General features: G+C 49.2%; 2 protein-coding genes across 7 annotated transcripts in view; one reads left to right on the plus strand and one right to left on the minus strand.

Annotated features, from left to right (window-relative positions):
• The window catches only part of POMT2 (protein O-mannosyltransferase 2), a 43,559-nt gene extending 29,529 nt beyond the window's left edge, over window positions 1-14,030 (minus strand). The window contains exons 1-7 of one of the 5 annotated variants that reach the window (XM_053224781.1): window positions 13,541-13,610; window positions 12,253-12,321; window positions 11,228-11,353; window positions 9,794-9,857; window positions 7,338-7,422; window positions 2,206-2,310; window positions 125-233 (exon numbers count right to left, since the gene is read on the minus strand). In XM_053224781.1, coding sequence (XP_053080756.1) covers window positions 125-233; window positions 2,206-2,310; window positions 7,338-7,397 — 274 coding nt within the window. In that variant the 5' untranslated portion in view covers window positions 7,398-7,422; window positions 9,794-9,857; window positions 11,228-11,353; window positions 12,253-12,321; window positions 13,541-13,610. Of the gene's footprint in view, window positions 1-124; window positions 234-2,205; window positions 2,311-7,337; window positions 7,423-9,793; window positions 11,354-12,252; window positions 12,322-13,540 lie in introns of all 5 variants that reach the window. The other 4 variants (XM_053224779.1, XM_053224780.1, XM_053224778.1 and 1 more) reach the window with 4 other exon arrangements.
• A 114-nt stretch (window positions 14,031-14,144) lies between these two features.
• Window positions 14,145-24,328, plus strand: GSTZ1 (glutathione S-transferase zeta 1). 2 transcript variants are annotated; one of them, XM_015071602.3, is made up of 9 exons: window positions 14,145-14,275; window positions 17,255-17,306; window positions 19,170-19,237; window positions 19,711-19,791; window positions 20,136-20,261; window positions 21,362-21,440; window positions 21,993-22,045; window positions 22,490-22,539; window positions 23,326-24,328. In XM_015071602.3, exons 1-9 carry the CDS (start codon window positions 14,261-14,263, stop codon window positions 23,450-23,452), a joined length of 651 nt encoding a protein of 216 aa, XP_014927088.1. In that variant the 5' UTR covers window positions 14,145-14,260; the 3' UTR covers window positions 23,453-24,328. The 2 variants fall into 2 exon arrangements, with proteins under 2 accessions (XP_014927088.1, XP_014927087.1); XM_015071601.3 differs by lacking the exon at window positions 14,145-14,275 and adding an exon at window positions 16,872-16,976.
• Window positions 24,329-25,565: the final 1,237 nt, after the last annotated feature.

Here is a 25,565-nt window from a genome sequence, read left to right on the forward strand (position 1 = left end):
GTAATACTTCCCCCAATCCTAAAGTTACTGGGCCCATGGATAGGATCCTTAAATATATTGATTTCTAACTATATTCATACTGTGGCAGTCAATTTCCTAAGAAATATGGTATAAGACAACTTACCAAAGGTGAGAAGGGCAGCAGTGAGCAGTGCTGCTGGGAGGGAGTTGGACAGCTCCAATACAATGAGGTAGGCAAAGGGGACCAGCAAGGAACCAAGGAAAGCACAGAACTATGGAAGGAAAAGAGAAGCAGTCAAACAGCCAACTAAGCTAAGTATCAGAGACCTACTTGACTTGGTACAAGCTAATGTTTAAAATGGAGGACTTTGGGGCGCCTGGGTGGCTCAGTCGGTTAAGCATCTGACTTTGGCTCAGGTCATGATCTCACAGTCCGTGAGTTCGAGCCCTGTGTCAGGCTCTGTGCTGACAGCTCGGAGCCTGGAGCCTGCTTCAGATTCTGTGTCTCCCTCTCTCTGACCCTCCCCCATTCATGCTCTGTCTCTCTCTGTCTCAAAAAATAAATAAACATTTAAAAAAACTTAAAATGGAGGACTTTGATGCAGGCGTGACTTGGTGACCTGAAATCACCTGGAATATCTATAAATAAGAAAGGGCTGGTGTGACAGTGAATCGTCATATCAAGCAACATTCATGTGCCTACTGAGCACCAACTTGAACATTGATATGCAATCAGCAAAGTTCAGCCAAGTAGATGTGGGCAGGATGGCACAGTGGTTTCAAGTAGGGAACTCCGAAGTTGGACTGCCCCATCAACTGCCAGCTGTGACCTTGAACTAGTGTATCTCTGAATCTCAGCCTCCCTATCTATGTAATGTGAAAAATAAGGGTTCCTACCTCATAAGGTTTTCTCTGGAGATTAAATGAGCTAGTTTTATTAGCACACACAAGGTACTCAATAAACATCAGCTTCTATTACAAAACTGTGGGTGCAAGTTGAGAAAGACTTCTCTAAGGTGTTTTCATATTCTAAAGAACTCTAATGTTATTTTTGTTATTTCTCCCTTGGCGCTCTTCTTCGATCACACCAGAAATCACTCTTTAATCTACAGGTTTCATTTTGATTCTGGAAAAAAGATCACCTGACACTTAAGTATCTGGAGAGCTGTGTTTTGTTTTGTTTTGTTTGGAACCACCAGCCTTCTCTCCACCTCCCTACCCTGTCCATCAAAGGTAAATAGACAAGCTGGGGGAATGGAAACTCTCACATCTTGGTTGCCACTTTTTATCAATAGAAAGCAATGTATCCTAGTGTGAAAGAATACAAGGCTGTTATATTTGGCCTTCTCAATTTCCACAGTAAGTCCATAGTGAGTCAGACCTATATCCAATTACGTACACTATGTGATGTTCAAAAGTCACTAGGAAGACACAGAATCACTTAAGAATGTGAGCTTGAGGGTAGGGGAAAACTTTGTTTAATATGGTATGACCATGCAAATCATCCAATGGTTAGCCCAAATAAGCATATAGCCTTTATCCAAAGCATTTTGAGCTCCTTAAGGAGCTTGTAAATAAACACAACCTGCTTTGAGAGCTCCATGCCAGAGGTCAGATTTTGCAGGTTTCATTTAGCTACAGATAAGGGTCCCCACAGAGTTGGGTATTTAGGCCTGGCCATGCTTCATCAAGGCTGGTGCTGGGACTGGGGACAAACATATAGCCTCCCCTAAAAGACTGGAAAACCCCTTTTGGGTGCCTGAACCCTTCACAGGGAAAGAAGCAGGGGCCTGATGGCAGGGGTGTAAAGATGCTAAAATCTTAAGAAGGGCCCTCAGAGGTAGGCAGTGCTCTAGCAGTTGTGGCCATGGAGAGGGATGATGTGTAGCCTGTCAATGTGCTGAGGCCAATGTCAGGGCTGCAGGAGACTCCTGGCTGCCTGGGTCCTAGGTTACTCTCTAACTCAACCTCTGAAGCCTCACATGGGCTGGGCAATAGGTGACACTGTGTGCTCGCTCCTACCTATGCAATCTCGGTATTATCTGTGGCCTCCCTTCCCTTCTTACTCACCCAGTTGTGAATCTCTATGCCTGAATATCTACTACAGGATATGGGTCCAATCATCCTCCCTTCCACTGCCACATAAAGTCCCTCTGTCTACACTTGCTACCCTCCAGGGCTTCCAATTATTATGTTCTGAGTGTGGCCCCAGGGTTCAGTCTAGAGCAAGTCAGGAAGCCTTACTCCTCTCATTCCCATGTAGTTGTGATGCTCATATTTATCCCCGGGCTTCTGGAACAAAAAAGTACCATCATACCCACTCAGGTAGCCAGCAAGACCTATCAGCATCTGAGGAGAGAAGGAGAACAAACAAAAAGATGATGAGAGACTTTTAAGATTCCTCTGTCCCCTGAATTTCCCTCCAGCTGCACCCAGACTTGGTTTCCCTTGACAACTGTCCACAGGAGTTGCCAATGTGACATTTTCTCCTGCAGCTGTTGCAGAGCAAAGAATCATTTGTCCACAGAGCTCTTTGCTTGAAACAAATCCTCTCTTGTGTTGAGGCCAAGTTCTTGGGAATAGGGCAGATTGAACATTTAGGAAGAAAAATCCCACTGGCAAGGCCAGTGATGGGCTCTCTCGTTCAGCCTTCTTTCATTTGCTATGAAATAAAACGTGACAGCTCATGGGGGAAGCCATGGGCAGGGGCTGATTCCTGAAAGACTGATCCACTGAAAGGGAAATGAGATTCCAAGTCAGAATGAGGACGGAGAAAAGTGGCCAAGGAGTTACATACTAGGAATGGGCAGAAGGGAAAAAAGAATGCTAAGACAGACAGACTTTCCCAGAGGAGAAAAGTCCCAGTGGAAAAAATACAAAAAGGCCAGAGACCAGTTTCTCTTATTTCTAATATTTCAAAGGAGGGTAACCTTGGCATGTTCCAAACCAGAACAAATCAACTATTATACTGAGATTTGTGAGTCCTTCAAAACGTTCAAGAAGATCAGCTCCTTCATGTCTATCTTTCCATGGCTATCAACAGTGTAAAAGTCTAGTTTCCACACAAGCAATCAGAAGCTGCTAAGACATAAAAAGTGTCAGCAAATACCAAGCATTTTTAACAGCCCCAGAATGCCCTAGCTGGGCCCCTATGCCCCACTTAGGCTGCGTGGAAGGATAGAGGACATTGGCTGTATTGAGAAAGTCCCTCCCTGAGACGCTGCTCGTGGGTCTGGACCACTGGGTCTAGATCACTAACCAGCTCCTGTTTTACTTTAGTTCTAACCAGTTCCACTCTCTATAATTCCATGGCAAGGAACAGAAGCCAAAATGCTTATAAATGATTATAAAGCCTTGTTTAAAAAAAAAAAAAAAGAAAAAAGAAAGAAAGAAAAGAAAAAGGAATCCTAGGGCTCAGAAGTTAACATAACTAATTTAATATAAAATAAGAGAAGGAATTGAAAAGACAGAACTATCCAAATACCTAGATGGACAAAAACCAACAGGTGACAATTAAATGGATGTCCCTTCCCACCTGGGATCTCAGAAGACAAATTTGCCTGGAACTGGTATAAATTCCCAGACTGCTTGGCTGGTCTGCTAGAGTGAAGAAATGCACAGATGGTTTGCATCTCAGCTCTCTGATTGCAGACAACACTTAATATCTCTGAGCTACAAGTAATAAAACCTTCCTTGCAGGGGGTGGGGAGGATTAGAGACAGTGCAATAAGTCAAACGCTGGCACTGTGCCAAACACCAGTTCCCTCACAGTTAAAAGGGTAGCCCTTAAGGTTAAAAGTAGCCCTGAGCTAATATTCTAACTAACTCGTTCAAATCAATGATAATAATAATAAAAATAATAAAAACCCTACTAGAATAATGGGAAAATTCATAGAAAACAAATAATAACGGCTAATTAACATACGAAGAAAATGTTCAACTCAACTCATAAAGACATGCAAATGAAAACAGTGACACACAATTTTTCATTCTCAAATTGGCAATGTTTTGAAAGTATGATCATACCAGTGCTGGCAATGGTGCGGGGAAAACAACGCTCAGACACTGTTGGTAGGAGTATATATCACTATAATATTTTTGCAGAAAAACTTGGCAATATATAACACAAATTTAAGTGTGCATATCCTTTGACTCTTTAGTTTGGCTCCTAAGAAACTTTTAGATACACCTACATAAATAATTATGGAAAGATAAATGTACAAGGATGTTCATTGCAAAATCTTTTGTAACGTCTGAAAACTGGAAGTAACATAAATGCCCACCAACTGAAGACAGGTAAAATAATTCACGGCACATCTGTATAATAGAATAATATACAACATTAAAAAGAACGGACTGCAACAGCCATAAGGAAGGATGAGATCATGCCATTTGAGATAACATGGATGCACCCAGGAAGTATAATGCTAAGTGAAATAAATCAGACTAAGGAAGACAAACACCATATGATTCCACTCATAAATGGAATCTAAAAAAAATGAACAAACAAAACCAGAATCAGACCTATAAATACAGAGAACAAACTGGCAGTTGCTAGAGGGAACGGGGTGACGGATGGGCAAAATGAGTGAAGGGGAGAAGGAGATACAGGCTTCCATCTATGGAATGAGTAAGTCATGGGAATAAAAAACACAGCATAAGGACTACAGTCAATGATATTGTAATAGCAGTGTAACACCACAGCTACACTTGTGAACACAGCATGATGTATAAACTTGTCAAATCACTAAGTTGTATACCTGAAACTAATGTAACATTGTGTGTCAACTATAATCAAATTAAAAATAAATTAAATAAATTTTTTAAAAATGGAGTACATTTTTATGTACTAACATGGAAAGAAGTTAAGATCTATCATGTTTAAAATATAAGTTGCTGAACAATTTTAGTCTGGTCTGATTTATACATGTCAATTGTTCATGTATATGTATAAATATACACACATTTGTATAAAGAATTTCTAAGAAAACATTTAAGAAACTAATAGAAATATGGGGAAAGGTAGCTTGTGACCTTTTACTTTCTTCTGTGCAGATCAAATTTTTCACTACATGCAGGCATTTTTCTTTAACCCAGGGCTGGGGGCCAGTGTGGAGTAGCAGGTATCAGCCTCAGTACTGTAGGAGAAAACTTCCCATTTGCAACTTCAAGGGGCTTTCTGAGTCTTTGACTGGTTTGGCCTCAGAACCTATGAAAGCTGCTGTGTTCATCACTCTCTTTCAACCAGGCAGAGCACAGGACCATCAGGAGATATATCGGTGGGGCAGGGGTGGTTTAGAAAGAAGCCTTACATTTCTCCCTTCACACAGGGATGTGAAGCAACGAGGGCTTAAGTAAAAACAAATCAACCAATATTCCACATGCTTCACTGTGCTTAGCACTGGGGGACTCCAAAAACACACAGGCAGTCCCCAGCTGGAAAATTGTGCTGGCTCTCCTAGGAAAAATCTCCTCCACTGCTAGCCCAGTGCAAACATTCAACACATTCCACTGCTTAATTGTATGGTAGTAACAGATGTCATCCGAGTACTAGGGCAAGGCAAGTTTCATGAGGCAGTGTGGTAGAAGAGTTGAGAGTAGACGCTAAGCCAGCCTAAACCTTGACTCTGCCACTTAGGAGCTTTCCTCCCTATGGCAAACTTCTTTTCCTCCCTGTGCCCCAGTTTCCCCACTGGCAAAATGGAGATACAATGGTATCTACTTCATAGCTTATTCTGAGGATGACATAAGATAATGTATGGAAAATAACTAAAACAGACTAAGTTTTCAATTGCTCTGATTTTTATTGCTGTTATCTTTAAAAGGAGACAGAAAGAGGCATAATATTTTCTTTTTTAAAACTTTTTTGAATGTTTATTTATTTTTGAGAGAAAGAGAGAGTGCAAATAGTGGGGTGGGACAAAGAGACAGGGAGAGAAGAATCCAAAGCAGGTTCCAGGCTCTGGGTTGTCAGCACAGAGCCTGATGCGGGGCTGGAACCCACAGACCACGAGATTATGACCTGAGCCGAAGGTGGACACTTAATCAACTGAGCCACCCAGGTGCCCCAAGGCATATTTTCCACTCTGGGTCTGGGCTCAGAGCTAATTTTGAATTTTTATTTAATATTTATTTTTGAGAGAGAGACAGAACATAAGCAGGGGAGAGGCAGAGAGAGAGGGAGACACAGAACCCAAAGCAGGTTCCAGGCTCTGAGCTGTCAGCACAGGGCCCAGCATGGGGCTCGAATTCACGAACCATGAGATCATGACCTGAGTCGAAGTCAGATGCTTAACTGACGAGCCACCCAGGTGCCCTGTGGGCTCAGAGCTAATTTTGAAATAAGCCACCATCCCACCACCCCCTCCAACCCTCCCTGGCCCCTACCCAGTGCTCTTGCGCCCCTAAGCCTGCCTATCACAGCCTACCACCCCTGTCTCTCCTCACCCATGCCTTCATCCCCAAGTACTCCATGCTCCAAGATGACTCCCCAACTTCCTAACAGACGAGTTCCTGTCCCCTTGGTGCTAATGATCTCAGCCTTTATTTAGGAAGAAAAGGCTGATCCATTAGCTTTCTCAGAGGTGGTTGTTTTTAAAAGACTAAAATGAATTCGGATTGTGGGATTTCTAATTGTAAAACATGTGAGAGGTATAGGTCAAAGAATGTGCATGCTGGGAGTGGGGAGGGAGAAAGGTGTTGTGCTCCCTTGTAGACAGTCAGCTGCCCTAAGCAATCTCTGCTTTATGCAATATGTTCCTTCTCTTCATTTCTTTTAGTTTTTGGAATTGAGATAAAATCCATATACCATAGGATTCACCATTTTCAAGTGTACAATTCAGTGGTTTTCAGCGTACTCACAAGGTTGTGTAACCATCACCTCTACCTAATTCCAGAACATTTCATCACCCCAAAAGAAGTCCCATACCCATTTGCAGTCACCCCCCAGTCCTTCCCCACCAGACCCTGGCAACTACTAATCTGGTTTCTGTTTCTGTGGATTGGCCTATTCTGGACATTTCATATAAATGGAATCATACTATGTGGCCTTTTGGGTCTGACATCTTTCACTTGGCATAATGTTTACAAGACTCATCTATGTTGCAGCATGTATCAATACTTCATTCCTTTTCATGGATGAATAATATTCCCTTGTATAGCTAGCTGTACCATATTTTTTAAATATCCATCCATTGGTTGATGGACTGCCTCCCCATTTCTGAGCCCAGAGGACTCCTAAAAACACCAAAGATTTACCATGTAAGCAGCTGGACTGGAATGTCAGGGATTTCTTTCCACAAACCCAAGAATTAAATACAAGATTGAGACTCTGCTCCAACCATTTGAAGAGAGCTGTCAGTCATCACACTGCTTACCTTCCCCAGAGGTGGGTGTACATCAAAGAAAAAGGTACGGTTGATATAATAACTTCCCATTTTTCCAAAGTGAGTCTCATCCCAACTAAAGGAAAAATAGAGAAATGAGAATTTTTAAATTATCATACAATCCAAATAGCCATAATACAACATTGTTAAAATTACAGTTAAAACCAAAGGCTGTAAGTTTTAATCAGTTAATGAGAAAATATGGATTAAAAATTTTTTGACACGTTGGGACATGTAGCTGGCTCAGTTGGTAGAGTATGCAACTCTTGATCTTGGGGTCATGAGTTTGAGCCCCATATTGGGGGTAGAGCTTACTTAAAAAAAATTTTTTTGACACAAGTAATTGGAGGAAGACATCACACTGATAATTAACCTTTATTGAGATAGATGAGAAAGGTTAGCAAATATTTACCAACCAGTTAAAAATTTAAGTGAAATCTATACTTATTCTGTAGCTTGAGCTTCTATTCATTTTATGTATTTTATTTTATTTTTTTAACATTTATTTATTTTTGAGAGACAGAGCATGAGCAGGGGAGGGGGAGAGAGAGAGAGGGAGACACAGAATCCAAAGCAGGCTCCAGGCTCTGAGCTGTTTGTTAGCACAGAGCCCAATGAGGGGCTTGAACTCACAAACTGAGAGATCATGACCTGAGCCGAAGTCGGACGTTCAACCGACTGAGCCACCCAGGCTCCCCAACTTCTATTCATTTTAATAGAACAGAGTTTTCCTATAAAATAAAAAGGCTTGAGGTAAGGGTTTTCTCTCAAGTCTGTTACCTTCTGACTCCGAGACTACTTTGCTACTAGAAAGCAGATTACTATTGCTATTACAAACTACACCGTGGGGCTATTGAACAGTAAGAGACTACAAACTGGTTGTCACAGGAGTCTAATTTCACTCGTTAACCCTCTGGTACTTAACCTGCTGACTATGAACTCACTGAGCTTATTATAATGAACTAATCAGTATATAAAAATTGAGTTAAGAGCCTACCTAGAAGCTATCCTCGTTGCACAAATTATTAAGCAAGTAAATAAGTGATTCTAATACGTTAGCTTTTAAACACAATGCAGAGATCTTGTTCTTCTATATGACCTTTTCACATCCTGCACAAAGACTTTACGGAAGCAGCCCAGTTAATCCGGTACAGCCTGGCTATTTCTGTCAGTTCCTCCCTGCAGCTCAGAAGAACGGTTGCTTTCTAGGGACTAGCCATCCCCAGATCAGCTTCCATAAGCAGTTATTACCAACCTACAACGTAAGGGGCAAAACATGCTTTTCCCCAAAGTGTAGGGCTCTTTTTTTATTCTTTAACTCAGTGGGTCCAATAGTAAGGCAGAAGAGTAAATCTATTTCTGCGTCTGTTTGCTTAATGCTCTGCTTGACACGAAGTAAGAACAGTGGCATGGAGATGTCAAAGAGAGAAGTAACTTCTGAGCAGTGTGACAAAATGGATTTGCAGAAAGAAGAGAAATCAGTCCCAGTTCCACCACTTACCAACAGTGCAACCTGGCAAAATCACCCACCCTCTCTGGATCTCTGTTCTCATCTACACAATGAAGACAATAATATCTGCTATGTGCCCTTCACAGGGAAGTATTAGGACTCAATTTAGAAAACATGTGAAAGAACTCTGTAGACTATAAAATCCCATACATTTATAAACTGTCCCAACTGGGCACTATTTAAACTGCCCCAACACCTCTGGTTAGTGTTGAGGTCTGTTTGGAAACATATTGACAAAGGGGTATGAGATTTTTACTTCAAAAATTTCCCAAGTAAAACTAGTAGTAACATTCACATCTCTTCTTGGCTTTTATTGTGTGTTTGTGTTGGGAGAGACAATCCTCCCTGACTCTCTCTTGCTCCTACAGACCTTGCTGGGTATGCCAAGAATGCAAGGTCCTGGCTGCTCTTCACTCAGGCCATTTCTCAGGATACGTTTGCAGAAAGGCAACCTTGAGAGAAGAGTTAGCATCTTCCTCCGGGACAGAGGGCACTCTTGTTTACTGCTTGTTATAAAACAGTGGATTCCCCAAGCTCAGTATCCCTCAGCTGTGAGGCAACCCACTGCACGTGCAGGCATTCATTCAGACCCATGGCATCACATGGGAATTGGGGAGCAAGAGGAACACATGCCCACCTGCTGATGCTCTCATCCTGCTTGCTGTGCCATGAAAAATAAAGTCTTTTGTCTCTAACCCAGTACTTTGTCTTCTGCCAGCATCCATAAAATAATGACAGGCTAACAACTTACTAGTTTGTAAGTTGGGTAAAATAAAATCCTAGACCCTGACTGTGGTCACAAGCATAAGATGCCAAGACATACCTTTCCGTAAGAGAAAGGACAAGGGCCCCATAAGCTGGGAATGGAATCTGGTAAATAAATGCCCTTATCCAAGTGGTGGGCAAGGAAGGTAGTAAGAGTCTCCCACCATCTTACCTATTAATGAGGCTGAATGGAGAAAGAAACAGTTTGAAAGCTGCCTTGGTTACTGCTCACTCTTCTGGCAAAATAAGAAAGAGATGTAATCATGACAATGGGTCAGCAAGCCTAGCAGGCGCAGCTAAAAGGCAATATGCATATGGCTGCTGAATCAAGGAGTCTCCAAAGCTTTCATAAGTGGTGCCAGCAGTAAGGAGATCTTGCTATTCAATATAGAAAATTGGGGCAAAATGAACACATTGAAAGCTCCTTGGGTGAGCTGTGTGCTCAAAAGTAAATGTGCCTTGCTTAGTGGCTCAGAACCACTCTCTCCCTGTGTCCCATGATCCCTCCTCCTCTACTACAATCTCAGCTGTGTTAAAAAAATAAAATAAAATAAAATAAAATAAAATAAAATAAAATAAAATAATTAAAAACCAAGGTCTCCCTCTCCCTAAAGGGGACTGAAGGCCATACACATGTATCCTACCCCCTGCATCCAGCACTCCACAGTCTCCACTGGGGAATGGCATAATCTTTGGATGGCTGTCACTATAATTACTGATGCAGGCCTATTAGATTTATAAGTTCAAGGGGGAAAAAGCACCCAAATTCAACTGACAGGGTCTGAGCCAAGCTCCCAGTGGGGAAGGAAAGGTAAAATGAGCTGTGGGTAAGGCCCCTATATTACTATTGTGGTTCCCACAGTGGGATGTACACTGGCATTGATCCTATAAGTGTCAAAGGGGATTATCCCATTCCGGGACTGCTGTGTGTTGAGTGGTGATCCTATCCTATCCTGGGTGGTCCAGAAGAAATAATATAAATCCCAAGAAGGGAAAGTGAAATCACAGCCATAAAGACATAGGGCAGCTAGAGCCAGGAGAGGCCATTCTCCAGGATAACAGCGCCATCTGCTGGACACAGGTACCAAGCACATACTATTTAAAAGGGACAGCTATCGGGGCACCTGGGTGGCGCAGTCGGTTAAGCGTCCGACTTCAGCCAGGTCACGATCTCGTGGTCCGTGAGTTCGAGCCCCGCGTCGGGCTCTGGGCTGATGGCTCAGAGCCTGGAGCCTGTTTCCGATTCTGTGTCTCCCTCTCTCTCTGCCCCTCGCCCGTTCATGCTGTCTCTCTCTGTCCCAAAAATAAATAAACGTCGGAAAAAAAAATTAAAAAAATAAATAAATAAAAATAAAAGGGACAGCTATCAACCCACTAAGCCTTTATTAAAACTGAGTGCCCGACCCATGAAGGCCTTAGGACTCTTTGGCTTGATATTGCCACCTTGGGGTGAGTCAACTTAGAATCGAGGCTATAAGGGAAGGGCTCAATAGGCTTGCTGGTCAAATGGAAGTGATATAGCTGGCCTGGCCCTAGGGGCATCTTGATTTTTTATAAGAAGAGGTAGGAGCTCCCACTTTGGAGAAACTATCTTCCACTCCGCCACCTGAAGCAAAACCACTGGCTCAGTGGAGTCTTGATTCACAGAGGTTCCTCTCAAGGCCTGGTTCATTGATAGCGTCCACTGGGCAGCAACAATCATCCGGTCTCAGTGACAACTCTGGAAGGCCAGCTGTAATAATGGTTGATGGGCACAATTGGCTGAATTGAAAGTCATTGCTCTTGCCTTACACAACAGTTTTGAGAAACAGACAAGTTATACTTTTATTGGCTCTTGGGCTTTTACCACTAACCTAGCTTCTGTGTGCCACCTAGACTATATACTGAGAAATTTCAAACACTCCTCTTCAGAGCCAAGAACTGTGGGGGAAAATGTCATGGCTTCCTGTCAATGGGACAATCTGGATTACTCACACAGATGCCCACAGTAAGGACCAGTATTCTGATAAGACTGACTGAAATCAAGCTGCAGATCAAGCTTGTACCAAATAGACTCCTGCCATTGCCACCTGGATTCATGAATGCCCCAGGCATGGAAACACATCTATCATCATGGAATGGGCACAAAGTAAAGGACTATATGTTTCTGAAGCAGAAGCCATCACTGCGTTGTGGTGACTTGTGACTCCAGCCAAAAGCTGACCAGTTTGTCTTGCAATAAAGGAGGCCACATCGCACTGGGCATTGACTCTGCCCACTCCAAGGAAACTAACTGTTTTAGGACTTTGTTCCCCTCTCCGGGCTATCACTGGTGCCTTACTGTTATGGACACTTTTTCAGGTTACAGTGTTGATGATGCTGTTCCAGTCTAATTATCTGACTCCACATATGTCATTGGGGTCCTTGAAACTAAACAATGTCATTCCAAACCATCCACAGTCTGACAATAGTGCACTTTTTCCCCCTTATTATTTTCCCTTATTTTCCCTTATTATTATTCACATAATAACGAGCCAATAGTCAAGGTACTTGATGACATTCCATACTCCCTACCCTCCACAGGCATTTGGTATTGTCAAGCACAGAAAGATTTCTAACTCTGCTTCCCTCACCTCCTCCTGGTTCACACACCTTAGTTAAGCAGTTTGGTCACCTAATGCAGTCATCATCAGAAAGGGCTCATCTCCTCTTGGCCAACAACTGGGTAATGATCAGGATAAAAGAGGTGGAGAGTTATATAAACCTACATTTTGAACATTTTAGATTCTTCCTGGACTATTCCTGAGCATGATTTGTCCTTCTTTCCCCTAACAACTCCAGATCAGCAGGGGGGAGGGAGTGGGAGATTCAAACTTAAGCCAATATGCTGATGTTCATCCTACTTCCTGCCCCATGAGTAAGTCCTTTATCTCTGACCCAGGAGTCTTGTGTCTTCTGCCAACACTCATGAAACAATAATGGGCTAATTTATTCACCTCCCAGTAGGATAGCCCAGATAGGTTGATAGCTGGCTTTCTGGTCAAAGAGTTCCATTTCTAACATTCCCTACACTAACTTTCTTGTCAGGGATACTGACAAAACATGGTATCGCTTGTTCACTAATAAATTAACCATTTTCAGATTGTATAAAACTTTTTCTCCTTCTAGTTGGAGACTTTTTAAACTTATCTCATGAAATCTGAGTCCTACAAAATAAAGCCTTTAAGAACACAAGTCTCTCCTCACAAAAGGGCCCCAGACCTGCTTCCTGAGACTCCTGTCATCATCCCTGGACACACAAATTGTCGTCCCCTCTCCCCAGGATGATTTTTGCCTCCCATGATGCCTGGAAATCCTGAAGATTAGGAACTCAGGCTTTAGGGAATTCTTTTTTTTTTTTTTTAATTTTTTTTCAACGTTTATTTATTTTTGGGACAGAGAGAGACAGAGCATGAACGGGGGAGGGGCAGAGAGAGAGGGAGACACAGAATCGGAAACAGGCTCCAGGCTCTGAGCCATCAGCCCAGAGCCCGACGCGGGGCTCGAACTCACGGACCCCGAGATCGTGACCTGGCTGAAGTCGGACGCTTAACCGACCGCGCCACCCAGGCGCCCCTAGGGAATTCTATACTAAGAATTTCCAATCCTCCTTGAAAGTTCAAAGCACCTTTAAAAGCCACAATCTGAAAGACCGCTTTATCGGATCTTAAGGAATCCACTGCCAAAGCAAATCCCACTGCCAGAGCAAAAAAAAAAAAAGACTCCTCTCACAGAGACTGCGCCTGGCCAAAAACAACCTCCAGAAACCTGTTTCCCACTCCAGCGCAGCCCCGCCCCTCCTCCTGTGATTCCCGCCCCCTTCGTGCCCCCGGGCCAATCAGAGGGCGCATCCCTCCCACCCGGTTGCCATGGGACCCGCCGAGTCCCTCCTGTCACTCACCAGACGTGCGGCGGCTCGTCCAGACGGTGGAAACGGGTGGCGAAGGACAGCAGCGTGACCAGAGCCAGCAGGGCCCACCGGCCAGCTGCCTCGAAGTGCTGCGACCCCCAACCAGGCCGTTTGCGGCTCCGCGCTGCAGGCTTGGCGGTCTCGTTCGGGCCCACAACCCTAGCAGTCTGGGGCCCACAACGGCCGCGCCGGGGACGCAGCTCGGACCGGGCCGGGCCTCCGCCCACCGCTGGTGGCATCCTGCCCCTCCTCAGGATCGCCCTCCGGCCCACCGGCACGCTCGGTCTTGCGAGCCGCCCGGTCAAGAAGTCATCCAGGTCCAGCTCGGGGTGCCCTGGGAAATGTAGTTCCCTGCGCCGGCAGCGGGCCCCGGGGCCCCGGCCTCTGGGCTGGGCAGGGAGTGCGGTCGCCGTCCGGGCCGCTAAGAGGCGGCTAGTGGCGCAGAGCATGACGGACCGCGCGGGCCCGGCGGGCCGGCCAGGGAGAAAACGGGCTCAAGGAACTGCAACTCCCAGCAGCTCCGGGAGTGGGGGCGTGGCGGCAGGGCGGGGCGAGCCAGAGGAGCCCTTAAAGATCATTCTAGTCCAACCCCTATAACAGAAGTGTAAGTTCTGACGTGTCGGGGTCTCACAGGGCCACAGCCGTCGACGAGTCGGAGAGTCCCAGACGTGAAGTCTCCGGGCCTGGAAGAGGGGTGGCCCGAGGCGCGAGATGCAAGCGGGGAAGGTCTGTGCCACGCATACAGGGAGAGGGAAACTACTTAGAAACACTGAGAAACCCTGGGGGACGGGGGCTAAAGGTGAGCTTGGACAACGCACGCTCCCGGCATGCAGAGCGCCGCACGGGCGCCGCTCTGCGCCTGCGCGCTGCCAGCTTTTTGTTGCCCGCTGGGGCCTGTAGTCTGGAGAGGATTGGGCCCGAGGCGGCGCGGGTTGGTGGACTGTGCGGGGCGCTGTGGAGTCGCTGTACCCTCGCGCTCCACCTGCCTCTTACCGTTCTCTCTGCTAGGTTTTCAAGACGTTGTCCCCTGCTTCCCTCTTCCGTACAGCCCGTGTGGTCTTTCCCAGCCGGTCGGCCCGACGGGTCCTAACACTTAACCTAGGGCCTTCCCGGGTGGTTTGCTTTATGAGAGAGCACCTGGACGCTTTAAGTCATTGCCAGCACCTGGGGAGCGCCTCCCCGCTTGGCCCAGAACCACGGTGTCACCTCTGGGGGAAGGGGCCCGAGAATCTGCATGTTTAATAAGCGCCCCCGATGAACTTTTAAAGTCTTATTCAAGTTTGAGAACCACCAAGGAAGGTAGCGGGCATGTCAGATGGGATACAGCATCCCCGTAATAATATATAGCTCTCCCACTCACAAATGGGATTTTAGGAGTCGTTCTCTCAAAATGTGCGTGAGAAATGGTTTAAAAATAAAATCTGCTAGACTCGTCAGAATCCAGATTTGAATTGGGAACGAAGTTCCTCCAGGGGTAGTGATGAGATGAATTCTTCACTTGGGCTTAAAATCTAGCTCTACAAGTGCACAAGGGAACACAGGGTAGTTGACGCAATTATCACTGGTAAGAGGAAAAGCAGAAACTGCTCTCCGCTACGTTTCCTGATGGCCCATAAGTAGGAAACCTGGGGGCAGTGGCATTCGCAGTGACTCTGTGGTCACCCTCAGCACAGGTGAAGATGTAACATTCAGTAATTAGGTAAGACATTTCGTTAAGGATTCTAAGCTAATGTCTGAGGCTCTCTAGTGGTCCCAGCCCTCACCAGCAGCCCCTGCTTCTTGGCCCCAGGAGCCCCTCCAGCCTGACCTGTTAGGGAAAGGGATGTACCTCTGAATAGGGTTCATCCAGTCGTGGCCACCTAGTTCCTCTGCTTCCAAAGACACCTGCTGTCTATCACCTGCCCTCTGCACCAGAGCCATCTTTACTTTCCCCACAAAAGGTGCCTCCAGTACCGGCTGGAACTCCCAGGCTCAGAAACCAACCTGGGAAGGCCTGGTTGGTAGTTCAGGGATGTAGTCTAGAGAGGATTGGGCCCTCTCTAGAAGACGGAGTTGATAGTTCATGGGCGGTGAAGGCAGGGCCACAGAGCAGTTTGGTGTGCTCAGGGGTGCAGAAGGGAGAGGGAACTTGGGGGAAATGTCTGTAGTCAAAGGGATGGTAGTCAGAGGTGATCTAGAAATCCCGTTGTGTTCTCCCTCATCCATATGGATACACACGTGTCTGCCTGGAGATTCATGAGTGCTAACTAATTACTAGTCCTGGGCCCTGCTTTGAAATGCTGACTACCCAAGAAGGACCAGAGAAATGAACTTTGAGTCTTTTAAACTTTAGAGGAGAGATCACACACACACTCAGCCTCCTCCAGGGTAACAAAAAATGAGAGAAGAGGGCCAGGTAAGGAACATGGCAGACCAGAGAGGGCATGCCCTGACTGAAGGAGGCCAGTAATTGTCTCCAATCAATTGTTGCTACTCAAGAATCCGAGTCCACTGTCTCCAGATCTTTTTAAGAAAAAACAGACAATAGGGCTTATATACGAAACATCTTGATTTTTCAATGTTGGCAACCAACTAGAAACATTTTTAATTTTTTTAATGTTCATTTATTTTAGAGAGAGAGACAGAGTGCAAGTGGAGGAGGGGCAGAGAGAGAGGGGGACACAGAATCTGAAGCGGGCTCCAGGCTCTGAGCAGTCAGCACACAGCCCAGTGAGGGGCTCGAACCCACGAACTGTGAGATCATGACCTGAGCTGAAGGTGGGCGCTCAACTGACTGAGCTACTCAGGCACCCCGAAACATTTTTAAATATAAGTAGACCAAACACAATACACTATAGGCTGTCCTTTTGTGACCTTAGCTTTGGAGTCCATGGGCATATCCCCCAGCTATTTTTATGAGACCATCCTAAAGGACTGATGGGTGGGTGGTGGGTTGAGAGAGACGGGCACTGCAGCATGAAAGAACTAGAATTCCTGGTCTTTCTGTCGCTGCTGGAAGGAATTATGCTATCATCTTACAGCAACCCCTCATTTTATAGATGAGAGAGAAAAGACTAGAGAATAGAGAAGGCAGGGATCTGCCCAAGGTCACACAGAGCTAGTTCCTGCACTGGGACCAGACCCTAGGTATGCCAGCATCCAGTGCACCACACTACATGAATTACTGCTTCCAAAACCAGGCCACCTTGTCTGCCCAAGACACCAAATCTGGCTCCACCGGGAACATAGAAAACTTCCCACAAGTTGGAAAGAGATGTCCTTTCTGACCAGAGTCAAAGTTTCCCCGGAAGCCTATCTAGCCCAGCTTCCCCATTGGCTCATGGGATCCACCCCTTCAGGGTTCCTCCCCCTGCTCTGCAGCTCTGGGAGAGGGGACATTCCTTGAGAGGCCAAGGGTCACCACAACACCATGACTGAGTCTGGCAAGGTAAGGAAGACGTGCAGGCTGGCTGCCCTGTTGGGGGCCCCTTGGACCTCAGGGATGCACGATAGCACAGTTTGGAGCTGAGGGACCCCACCTGACTCCCAAGGCCTCTGACCCAGAGAGCTCGGAGTCTGGCCTGAGTTGCAGACACGGGTCTGGGAACAGAGGCCTGCTGACTTGGAGCCCCCCGGCTGAGGGCCGTTGCCTCACCAGCGGGCTTCTGGGGCTGAGAACACCCACGAGCATGGGTTAACATGTATCTTCATGCTGTCTCTCCTCAGCCCATCCTGTACTCCTATTTCCGGAGCTCCTGCTCATGGAGAGTTCGAATCGGTAAGTACTGTGCTCCCACCAAGAGCCTGGGGGGATGGAGGTGGAGAGAGCCCTGCGTGGAGAGCTGGCCTGGGACAGAGGGGTATTCTGTCAGACAGGGCACCACCCCCAGCAACCAGTGTCCCCAGTGCCCTGGAGACTTTAGCACCTGCACCTTGAATGGCACCTCCACCTAGGAAGTGCCAAAAAGAGGAGAGTGGGGGTGGCAGGAAGGTGGGTTGTCTTTTCCCTTGGACCTGCCGCCTCTCCCACCCTGCTCTCCAAAGCCACTTAGCAACCACACTTAAAGCAGGCTCACAAAACCCAGAGGTGCTTGGTAACTGGCAGGGAACAGCTGGCCTTTCTCAGTTCTTATCTTATTTGATCTGGCAATTAAACGGAACTGGCCAGTGTCAACCCCAGAGGCTTCAAGGAAGATGAAACCAGGGCCCTCCAGTTTAGTCCCAGCTTGACCCGTCCCTCCCTCAGCTCAACACAGCCTGTGGCAAAGATCATAGTCCCAGCTCATACTGCGGGAAAACCGTGCTGGATGTTTTTATGTGCATGATTCCATTTAAACCTTGGCAACCCTAGGAGGGAGGGATTATTGTTGCCTTCATTGTACAGGTGAGGAAACTGAGGCACGGGGACATTAAATAACTTGCCCAAGACTAGGTAGCTAGTAAGAGGCAGAGCTGGAATTTGAACAGCTAGTCTGCCTCCAGGGTCTGTGTTCTTAACTACTCTACTGTCAGATGAGGAAACCAAGGCACAGGGGCTCATTAAGTTTCTTGCCCAAGGCTGCACAGCTAGCAAATGAATGTGATGAAATCTGAACCCAAGCAGTCTGCCTCCGGTAGTCTGGCCCTAACTGGGAAGCCATCTGCCATGACCCTCCCCCGCCCCACAGTCAGTTGGCAGTTGCTAGAATCAGTAGGCAAGTGCACTGGGGTGCCAAAGGACACAATCTCTCCAGGCACCTCCTCTGGGCCCACCCATGTGCAATGACCTCTCCCTCCTGGCCCCAGCAGCCACTTTGTCCAGAGTGGGGCTGACCAGCGCTGAGGAAGAGCCCCGTGCCTCCCAGTCTCTCTTCAGACCGTGACAGGTCTCATCCCCTCCCCTTGCTCCTTTGCCTTTGCCCAAGACTAGCCGTCACCATATTTCAGTGCACATGCGCATACACACACACACACACACACACACACACACACGCACACACGCACACAGAGTCTTCACTAGGCTGGTCCAGTGTTTACCCTCACTTTGCCAGTGGAAATTATCAAAGGGCACAGAGAGGAAATCTGGTCACTAGGAGTCATAGCAGATACTGTGAGGCCACTAAAGAGCCCTGGTGCCCTGCTTGGAATGGGTAGTAATCAGCTCTGAGAACAGAGAAAATGGATGAGAAAGGGAATTCTTCTCTGGAGAGTGTCATCTGCTTGTGTATGCACTTTGTGGTCACTTGAGCACCTGCCCTGGGCCCTTGGACACCTTCATGAGAGAATAATTGCAGGTCTCCAACAAATAAGCCCTGCTTGCCACTGTTCAAGGCCCTGGAGGGGACAGAGGTGACCAGAACACTTCCCTGCTGCCCTCCAGGAGATCCCAGGGTGCCAGGGCACACGCCTGTAGGCACCACTTGGGTGTGGGGACCCTGTGCGGGTATGGAGAGGATGGCCCTGAGAGTTTGGGGGCAAGAAGAGCCTCAGAGACCTGAGGGAGGAGAGTGGGTAGTGACCAGGGAAGCTGGAGAGATGAGGACAGGGCCAAGTTGGGCCTTGGTCACCTAGCTGCCTGGAAAAAGAAGTCTCCTTCTGGAACCTCATGTAGCCCTTGGAAGTATAACCAGAAGCTGTCCCCTGACTCTGCTGTCTCTCGTAGCTCTGGCCTTGAAAAGCATTGACTATGAGACGATCCCCATCAACCTCATAAAGGATGGAGGCCAGCAGGTGAGGAGGCCGCCCCCGGACCACCATGTGAGATTTGGAGGTCTGGTAGAGGGACCCAGAAGAGGGTGCAGACTTCTTCCCCGCAAGAGGTGAACCTGCTGGCTCTCCCTGGAGGGACGGGGTGACAAGCTGTGCAGCATGAGGAGTCATGGGAAGGGCCCCGGTTCCAGGCTCCGTGCCACAGCCTGGCCTCTCGGTGCCTGACCCCAGGAGGGTGAGTGGCGAATGGGGGTCCTTGCCCCTTGCTGGGCCATCTGGATGTACCTTGGTGACCACAGTGTGAGGTACAAGGAGACACACACAGCCAGGCCATTGGGATGAATCCTGTAGTTCAGCAGCCAGTGGATTTTGGAATACTGCCTGGATCCCTCAGGCCTTGCCCAGGGGAGGAGAGTGCAGGTGGGCCGCAAGCCTGGGGTCTTCCTGTGTGCCCAGTCCAGGCCACCTCGTCCATCAGGTCCTTGTCTCCACAGTTCTCTGAAGAATTCCAGGCACTGAATCCCATGAAGCAGGTGCCGGCCCTGAAGATCGATGGCATCACCATTGGCCAGTCAGTGAGTGCAGGGCCTGGGAGGCCCCTTGCAAGAGGGGTGCCCCGAACAAGAGGACAGCTCTTCTTTGCTTGTGTGTGGCCAAGTGCCTAGGCCTTAGTAGGGACATGATAAGTTCCTGGCAGAGGGAGGGAGCTCGGCTGGTTGTTTGGGGAAGTGACGGAGACTCGAGCATATGGGGACCAAGTTCTGCAGGACAGGGGGCCACAAAGAGCTCTTCCCTGGGGGAGTGTCAGCCTCGCGGGCTCCAGCTGAGGAGGGCGAGGAGGAGTTTGCTGGCCCCGTAACTCTGGTCCAGGGGTCTGCGGCCCTCCCATCCCAGTGTCTCGCTGCTCCCCTCCCAACAGCTGGCCATCATTGAGTACCTGGAGGAGACTCGGCCCACTCCACGACTCCTGCCTCAGGACCCGAAGAAGAGAGCCCACGTGCGCATGATTTCCGATCTCATCGCCGGCGGCATCCAGCCCCTGCAGGTGTGGCTCTGGACTCGCACCCTGCACGCCTCTCATATGCCTCCCCTCACGCGCTCTTGCCTTCAGAGGCACACTGGGTGTGGGGCCTCATAGTGGGGTACCCAGCTTGGGAGTGGGGGCGGCAGGAGGACAGGAGGGCTCCTCAGGGGCTTAGACCCAGACCACGTGGCAGAGGGGCGAGGGATCCCAGAAATCACCTGCCCCGCAGGGCCCCCAGCCGCATTCTCAGAAGCCCCAGGTTTCCAAGGACAGCCCAGAGGTTCCCAAGGAGGGGAGGGGCCAGGTGGCAGGGGAGAGGCTGAGTGCTGCAGAGCCAGACCCCTCCCCACCTTTAACCAGAACGGCCTCCCTCTCATCTGTTCTGTAGCATAGATTGGGAGTCTCGAGAGATTTTTATCTTTTAAAATTTCCCCTGCTAAAAAATAAGTGTTAAAGCAATTCATCTGTGCTAACCCCTGGCTTAAATGAGGAAGTAGCCCCAGAAAGGTGGAGGGACTTTGCAGAGTCACTCGACTAAGAATGGCAGAGCAGGGGCCAGGGCCCAGGACCCCTGACTGTACCTGTGCCCCCATCCCCATGTTACCTTGTTGTTTGTAACAAGGAGGTTGGAGCAGACAGATAGCCCCATTTTATAGATGAGGAAACTGAAGCCCAGAAGTGAAATGGCTCCAGGGGTGTAAGGATGGAACAAGGGTCCAAATCTCCTGAAAGCCACCTATGCTTCTCCCCCATCCACCTCTCATGTTGCACCCCCCTCTCCTCACAAGGGGCCACATAAGGGAGACCCACTGGTTGCAGGGGAGACGGGCCTCAGGTCATGGCCGCGTCCTGTGCCCCCACCCTTCCACACCTCCGCCAGGGTCACAAGCTTCCCGACAACAGGGGGCACTGGGGCAACCTGAGAAGGTGGCTGCTGGGATCACTCTCTGTCCCAGCCCCCATCCATCCTCAGTGCCCAGATGGGAAGAGGGGATTCATGGAGCCCAGGAGGGGCAGATGGACAACCTGGGGCAGAAAGGGAACTGAGCTTCCCTGAGGGGGCTTGGCAGGCGCAGGCGGTTCCCAAAGCCAGTCACAGATTATCATCTTTGGTTGCATAGAACCTGTCTGTCCTGAAGCAAGTGGGACAGGAGAACCAGCTGACCTGGGCCCAGAAGGCCATCACTTCTGGCTTTAACGGTGAGTCCTTACTCCCGCGAGCCATCCCAGGGTGACCTCTCAATGACACAGCTCTCGTGCCTAAGGCCGTGGGCATCTGAAACAGCTTCCCAGGCTCTTTGGTCCTGACAATGGCATGGGTGAGGGTAGGGGGGCAGAGCCAAGGAGGAAGTGGGACTGGATAGTGTCCAAACCTGGCCTCAACCTCTAGTACTTCTGGGCACCTCAGCACCTGAGGCCCACAGCCCTTTGGAGCTGGATGGCCCAACCTCTGCTTCACTGCCTGCCCCAGCCGGGAAACAAAGGCTAGCAAAGCACCAGCCCATCGTGTGAGAGCTGCTACTTCGGCCAGTGGCCGGTCTTGTTCCTTCTTGGGGAGGGAATGGCCACTGGGCTGGAGGAGCCCAGGGAAACATCATCTGCCTCCACATCCCCGGCAACTCTCTCCAGATCTGGTTGTCGCATTCCCTCCAACACACATGCCCCAGCTTGTCACTCAGCTGCCCATTTCAGAACTATGGGGACCAAGGCCCAGTCTGTGCCCCGAGTAAAATCCATGTGGCCTCCCCACAGCTCTGGAGCAGATCCTGCAGAGCACAGCAGGGAGGTACTGTGTGGGAGATGAGGTAAGCTCTCCCAGGCCTTCCTACAGCGGCCTTCTCCCTCCACCCTGGGGCAAGAGCAGGCCAGAGAGATTCCGGAGAAGGCATAGGGTTGGGGTGGTTTCAGGGCCCCTCACCTCATCCTGAGGCGTCTCCTCCCTGCTGGGCGCCCAAGGGAAGTGCCTATGATGGTGGTTTTTAACAAGCACGCTAAGATCCACTGAGACCATCAAACCTTTTCTGGCCCCCCACAGAGCTGGTTGTCAGGACAACTGGATCCTGGCCTGGGAGACACGTGCTCTGGGGACAGATGGGGGAGAAGAGGAGGGGGATGGGGCAGTGGGGATGGGGTGGAAGACCCAGGAGCAGAAGGGAACTGTCAAGGGCTGGCAGCCCGTGGACACAGCCAGCCCAGCCTGTGAGTCCGGGGCACACACCCTGATGCAAACCCACCCGACCCTCTTTCAGGTGTCCATGGCTGATCTCTGCTTAGTGCCTCAGGTGGCAAACGCTGAAAGGTAAGAGAGCCCCACTGCCCAACCTCTCCCACCTGGCTCCTCCCCTCTAAATGCCCAGCCTCCTCCCACCGTCAGGCCCCAACTTCATCTACCGAGGAAGCATCTCATGCGGAGACTCCCTCCAGCTGGCCAGGGATCCCCGGGTGCCAGGCCACACCAGCCACTGTGGCCTGGAGGAGACAGGCAGAAGAAATCAGGGGAGCGCCCCCGACCATGCTCGTCTTAGCTCATACAATCCCGTATAGCCCCTGCTCCTAAGAGGAGGTGGCTCACCTGGTGGCCACCCCTAGAAGAAACCTCCCGCAAGAGCCTGCTGCCCCTGACATGGTATGTCTGTGCCCAGCAGTGAGCTCTACTCTGCTTTCCTCCAACAGCCCTTCAGGGAGGCATGAAAGAGTGCCTCTCTGGAAGGCATCATGTCAGGCACCATCAGGATACAGAGATGTTATGACACATTGGCTGCCCTTGAGAAGCTTGGGATATGGGTAGAGAGATTATCTGTATATGTAAATATGTAGTAGGTTCTCGATGAACAGCCATTGCTTGGAATAGGAACAGTAGGCAACAGAGATGCTAGACAGTACTGCATGAGACCCGCCCATCCCAGAGCCGCCTGTGAACAAGGCCCCCACGTGGCAGGGCCACCTTCCTGGTCCTTCTCTGGTCAGCTCCAGGGGCCCCATCCAGCCCACCTCTGTGCTTCCCTCGCTGCACACAGGGCAGTCTGCCCGTTCCCCTGCACACCTGGTGTTGAGGTGGTGTGAGACAGGTGTTTCTCTGCTACAGGTTCAAGGTGGATCTCACTCCCTACCCTACCATCAGCCGCATCAACAAGACGCTGCTGGCCTTGGAGGCTTTCCAAGTGTCTCACCCCTGTCGGCAGCCAGATACACCCCCTGAGCTGAGGGCCTAGCCCTCAAACTGTACCCCGTGGGTGAGGGGGAAGGAAAGGGGTACAGGAGCAGAAGCTAGGTAGGCTGAACAGGCCTGGAAACAGGCAAGCCCTAGGTGGAGAAGCAGGAAATTTGAACTCCTAGCCCTTGAACTTGAAGTCTAGCCCTGGACCTGCCTTCCCACTGAACCTCTTTGTGCTTCCAGTACCCACAGTCTGTCGAATGTGGGTAGGGTGGGGGAGAGGATGCTGGGAGGGAGGAAGGCAGGAACATTACCTGTTACCTATGTCATGGGCAGTCATGAAGATGCAGGCACAGTGTAGACTAAAATGCCTAGCAAGTTCACTGGAGAGAGGTCAGGAAGCCCGAGCGCCTCTTCCCTTCCCTGAGACTGTACCTGACTGCAAAGAATGTCCACACTGAAATACGGTAATTAAACTGAAGCCCAGGCCTCTAGGTTATATTCAGTTAAGATGCTTTCCAGAAAATGAACATTCTTCCTAGCTGGAATCCCCCTGTGTCTGGGCCAGGAGAGGAAATCAGCCAGCCACTTGCCCACCCTGTGGTAGGCCTGGCCCCTGGCACTTAAGAGCACTGGAGAGAAAGAAGTTCAAAAGCCTGCCTGAGAGAACCAGACCCAGATGCAGAAGAGAACAGATAGAAAAAGCAGAAGGGCGCCTGGGTGGCTCAGTTGGCTGAGCGTCCGACTTCAGCTTGGGTTATCATCTTGTGGTCTGTGCGTTCGAGCCCCGCATCGGGCTCTGTGCTGACAGCTCAGAGCCTGGAGCCTGCTTCGGATTCTGTGTCTCCCTCTCTGCCCCTCCCCCACTTGCTCTGTCTCTCCCTCAAAAAGAAATAAAACATTAAAAAAAAATTTTTTTTTTTTTTAAGGAAAATTAGGAAAGAGAGCATTTTGTGACCAGCTAAGTTTCCAGGGCTAGAATGGTACTATTAAGTGTTGACTGGAACACGGAGAGGGAAGTTGGCCCACATCCTCAGGGGCAGCATTCTCCGGATCAGTCCCAGGAGTAAGCGCTTCAAATAAATCCAGTCGTGAATGGCCTTGGGAATTGGAGGCAGGCTCCTGCGTGGGCAGTGTGAACAGCCACTGATCAGGATGGCTCAGGACCCCAACCAGGTAGCAGCTCACCTTGAGGTCCCTTCTGGAAGTGGAATCAGATGACTTTTATGTCCTGTACCTGAGATTTCATTTCCCCTGCATGGCTAGGGTTTAAACAGTGAACTGAGATCGATGTGTCTGGTTCAAATGGAAGCCGCCACTCTCAGCCGAGTCCCTTCAGCCCTGATCCCAGAGTACCTAGTTCTCCCATCATCCCCTTTGTGGCCTCTTCTTTCCTGAACTTGGGTTCCAGGCTTTAGAATGACCAAAGTGGGCCACTCTTGTTCCCAAGCTGCGTCTGTCCTGGCAGAGCCAGAAAAAAGCACAGGACAGTAGGTGAGACACAGCAGTGACAAGGGAGACTCGGCAGTTCCTCCTGTCCTGCCGCCATCTTTCCCTCAGCTTACCCCAGACTTGCCTGGCTGGGTAAAGTTCACCTGGCCTCCCTCCAGAAAACCTTGACTCAAGAAACTAATCTCAGCCCAGGGATCAGGACTGGCACCTGACTTGGACATTTGAAGTTGAAGGTGATTACAGCCCCCGTGGATTTTAAAGACAGAACGAACTCTGGGGAAAGGAGGCTGGCCACTTCAGGCTGTGCTCCCACAGCCCCATGGCAGTCAGCCTTCCTGGCTCTGGAGAGACAGTGGGATAGGTGAGGAGCTGTGGGCAAGGCCAGACGGGCTGCTGCCGCCACTTCCCTGGGATTAAGGAGAGAGCTGGCTCTGCCCCTCGCCAGCAGGCACCTTGGGAGCCCAGATGATTGGAACCGATTTCCAACACTGCTGAGGTTACCAGGTTCCTCCACCCCTTCCTCCTCCCAGTCCCATCTCCGGGCAACAGAGAGACTTCCGGGAAAGCAGGGAACTAGACAGAGTCTGCATCCAGGACAGGGCACTGAGACAGACAACCTGAGACCACTCCTCCTGCCCTGAATGATTCTAGAGAGAATTAGATACAGTGAAGGGGGGAATGGGTTTTCCTGGAAGAAAAGTGGTGGCTGTCCTACTCCA

Source organism: Acinonyx jubatus, chromosome B3 (assembly GCF_027475565.1).
Source record: "Acinonyx jubatus isolate Ajub_Pintada_27869175 chromosome B3, VMU_Ajub_asm_v1.0, whole genome shotgun sequence".
Taxonomy (NCBI): domain Eukaryota; kingdom Metazoa; phylum Chordata; class Mammalia; order Carnivora; family Felidae; genus Acinonyx; species Acinonyx jubatus.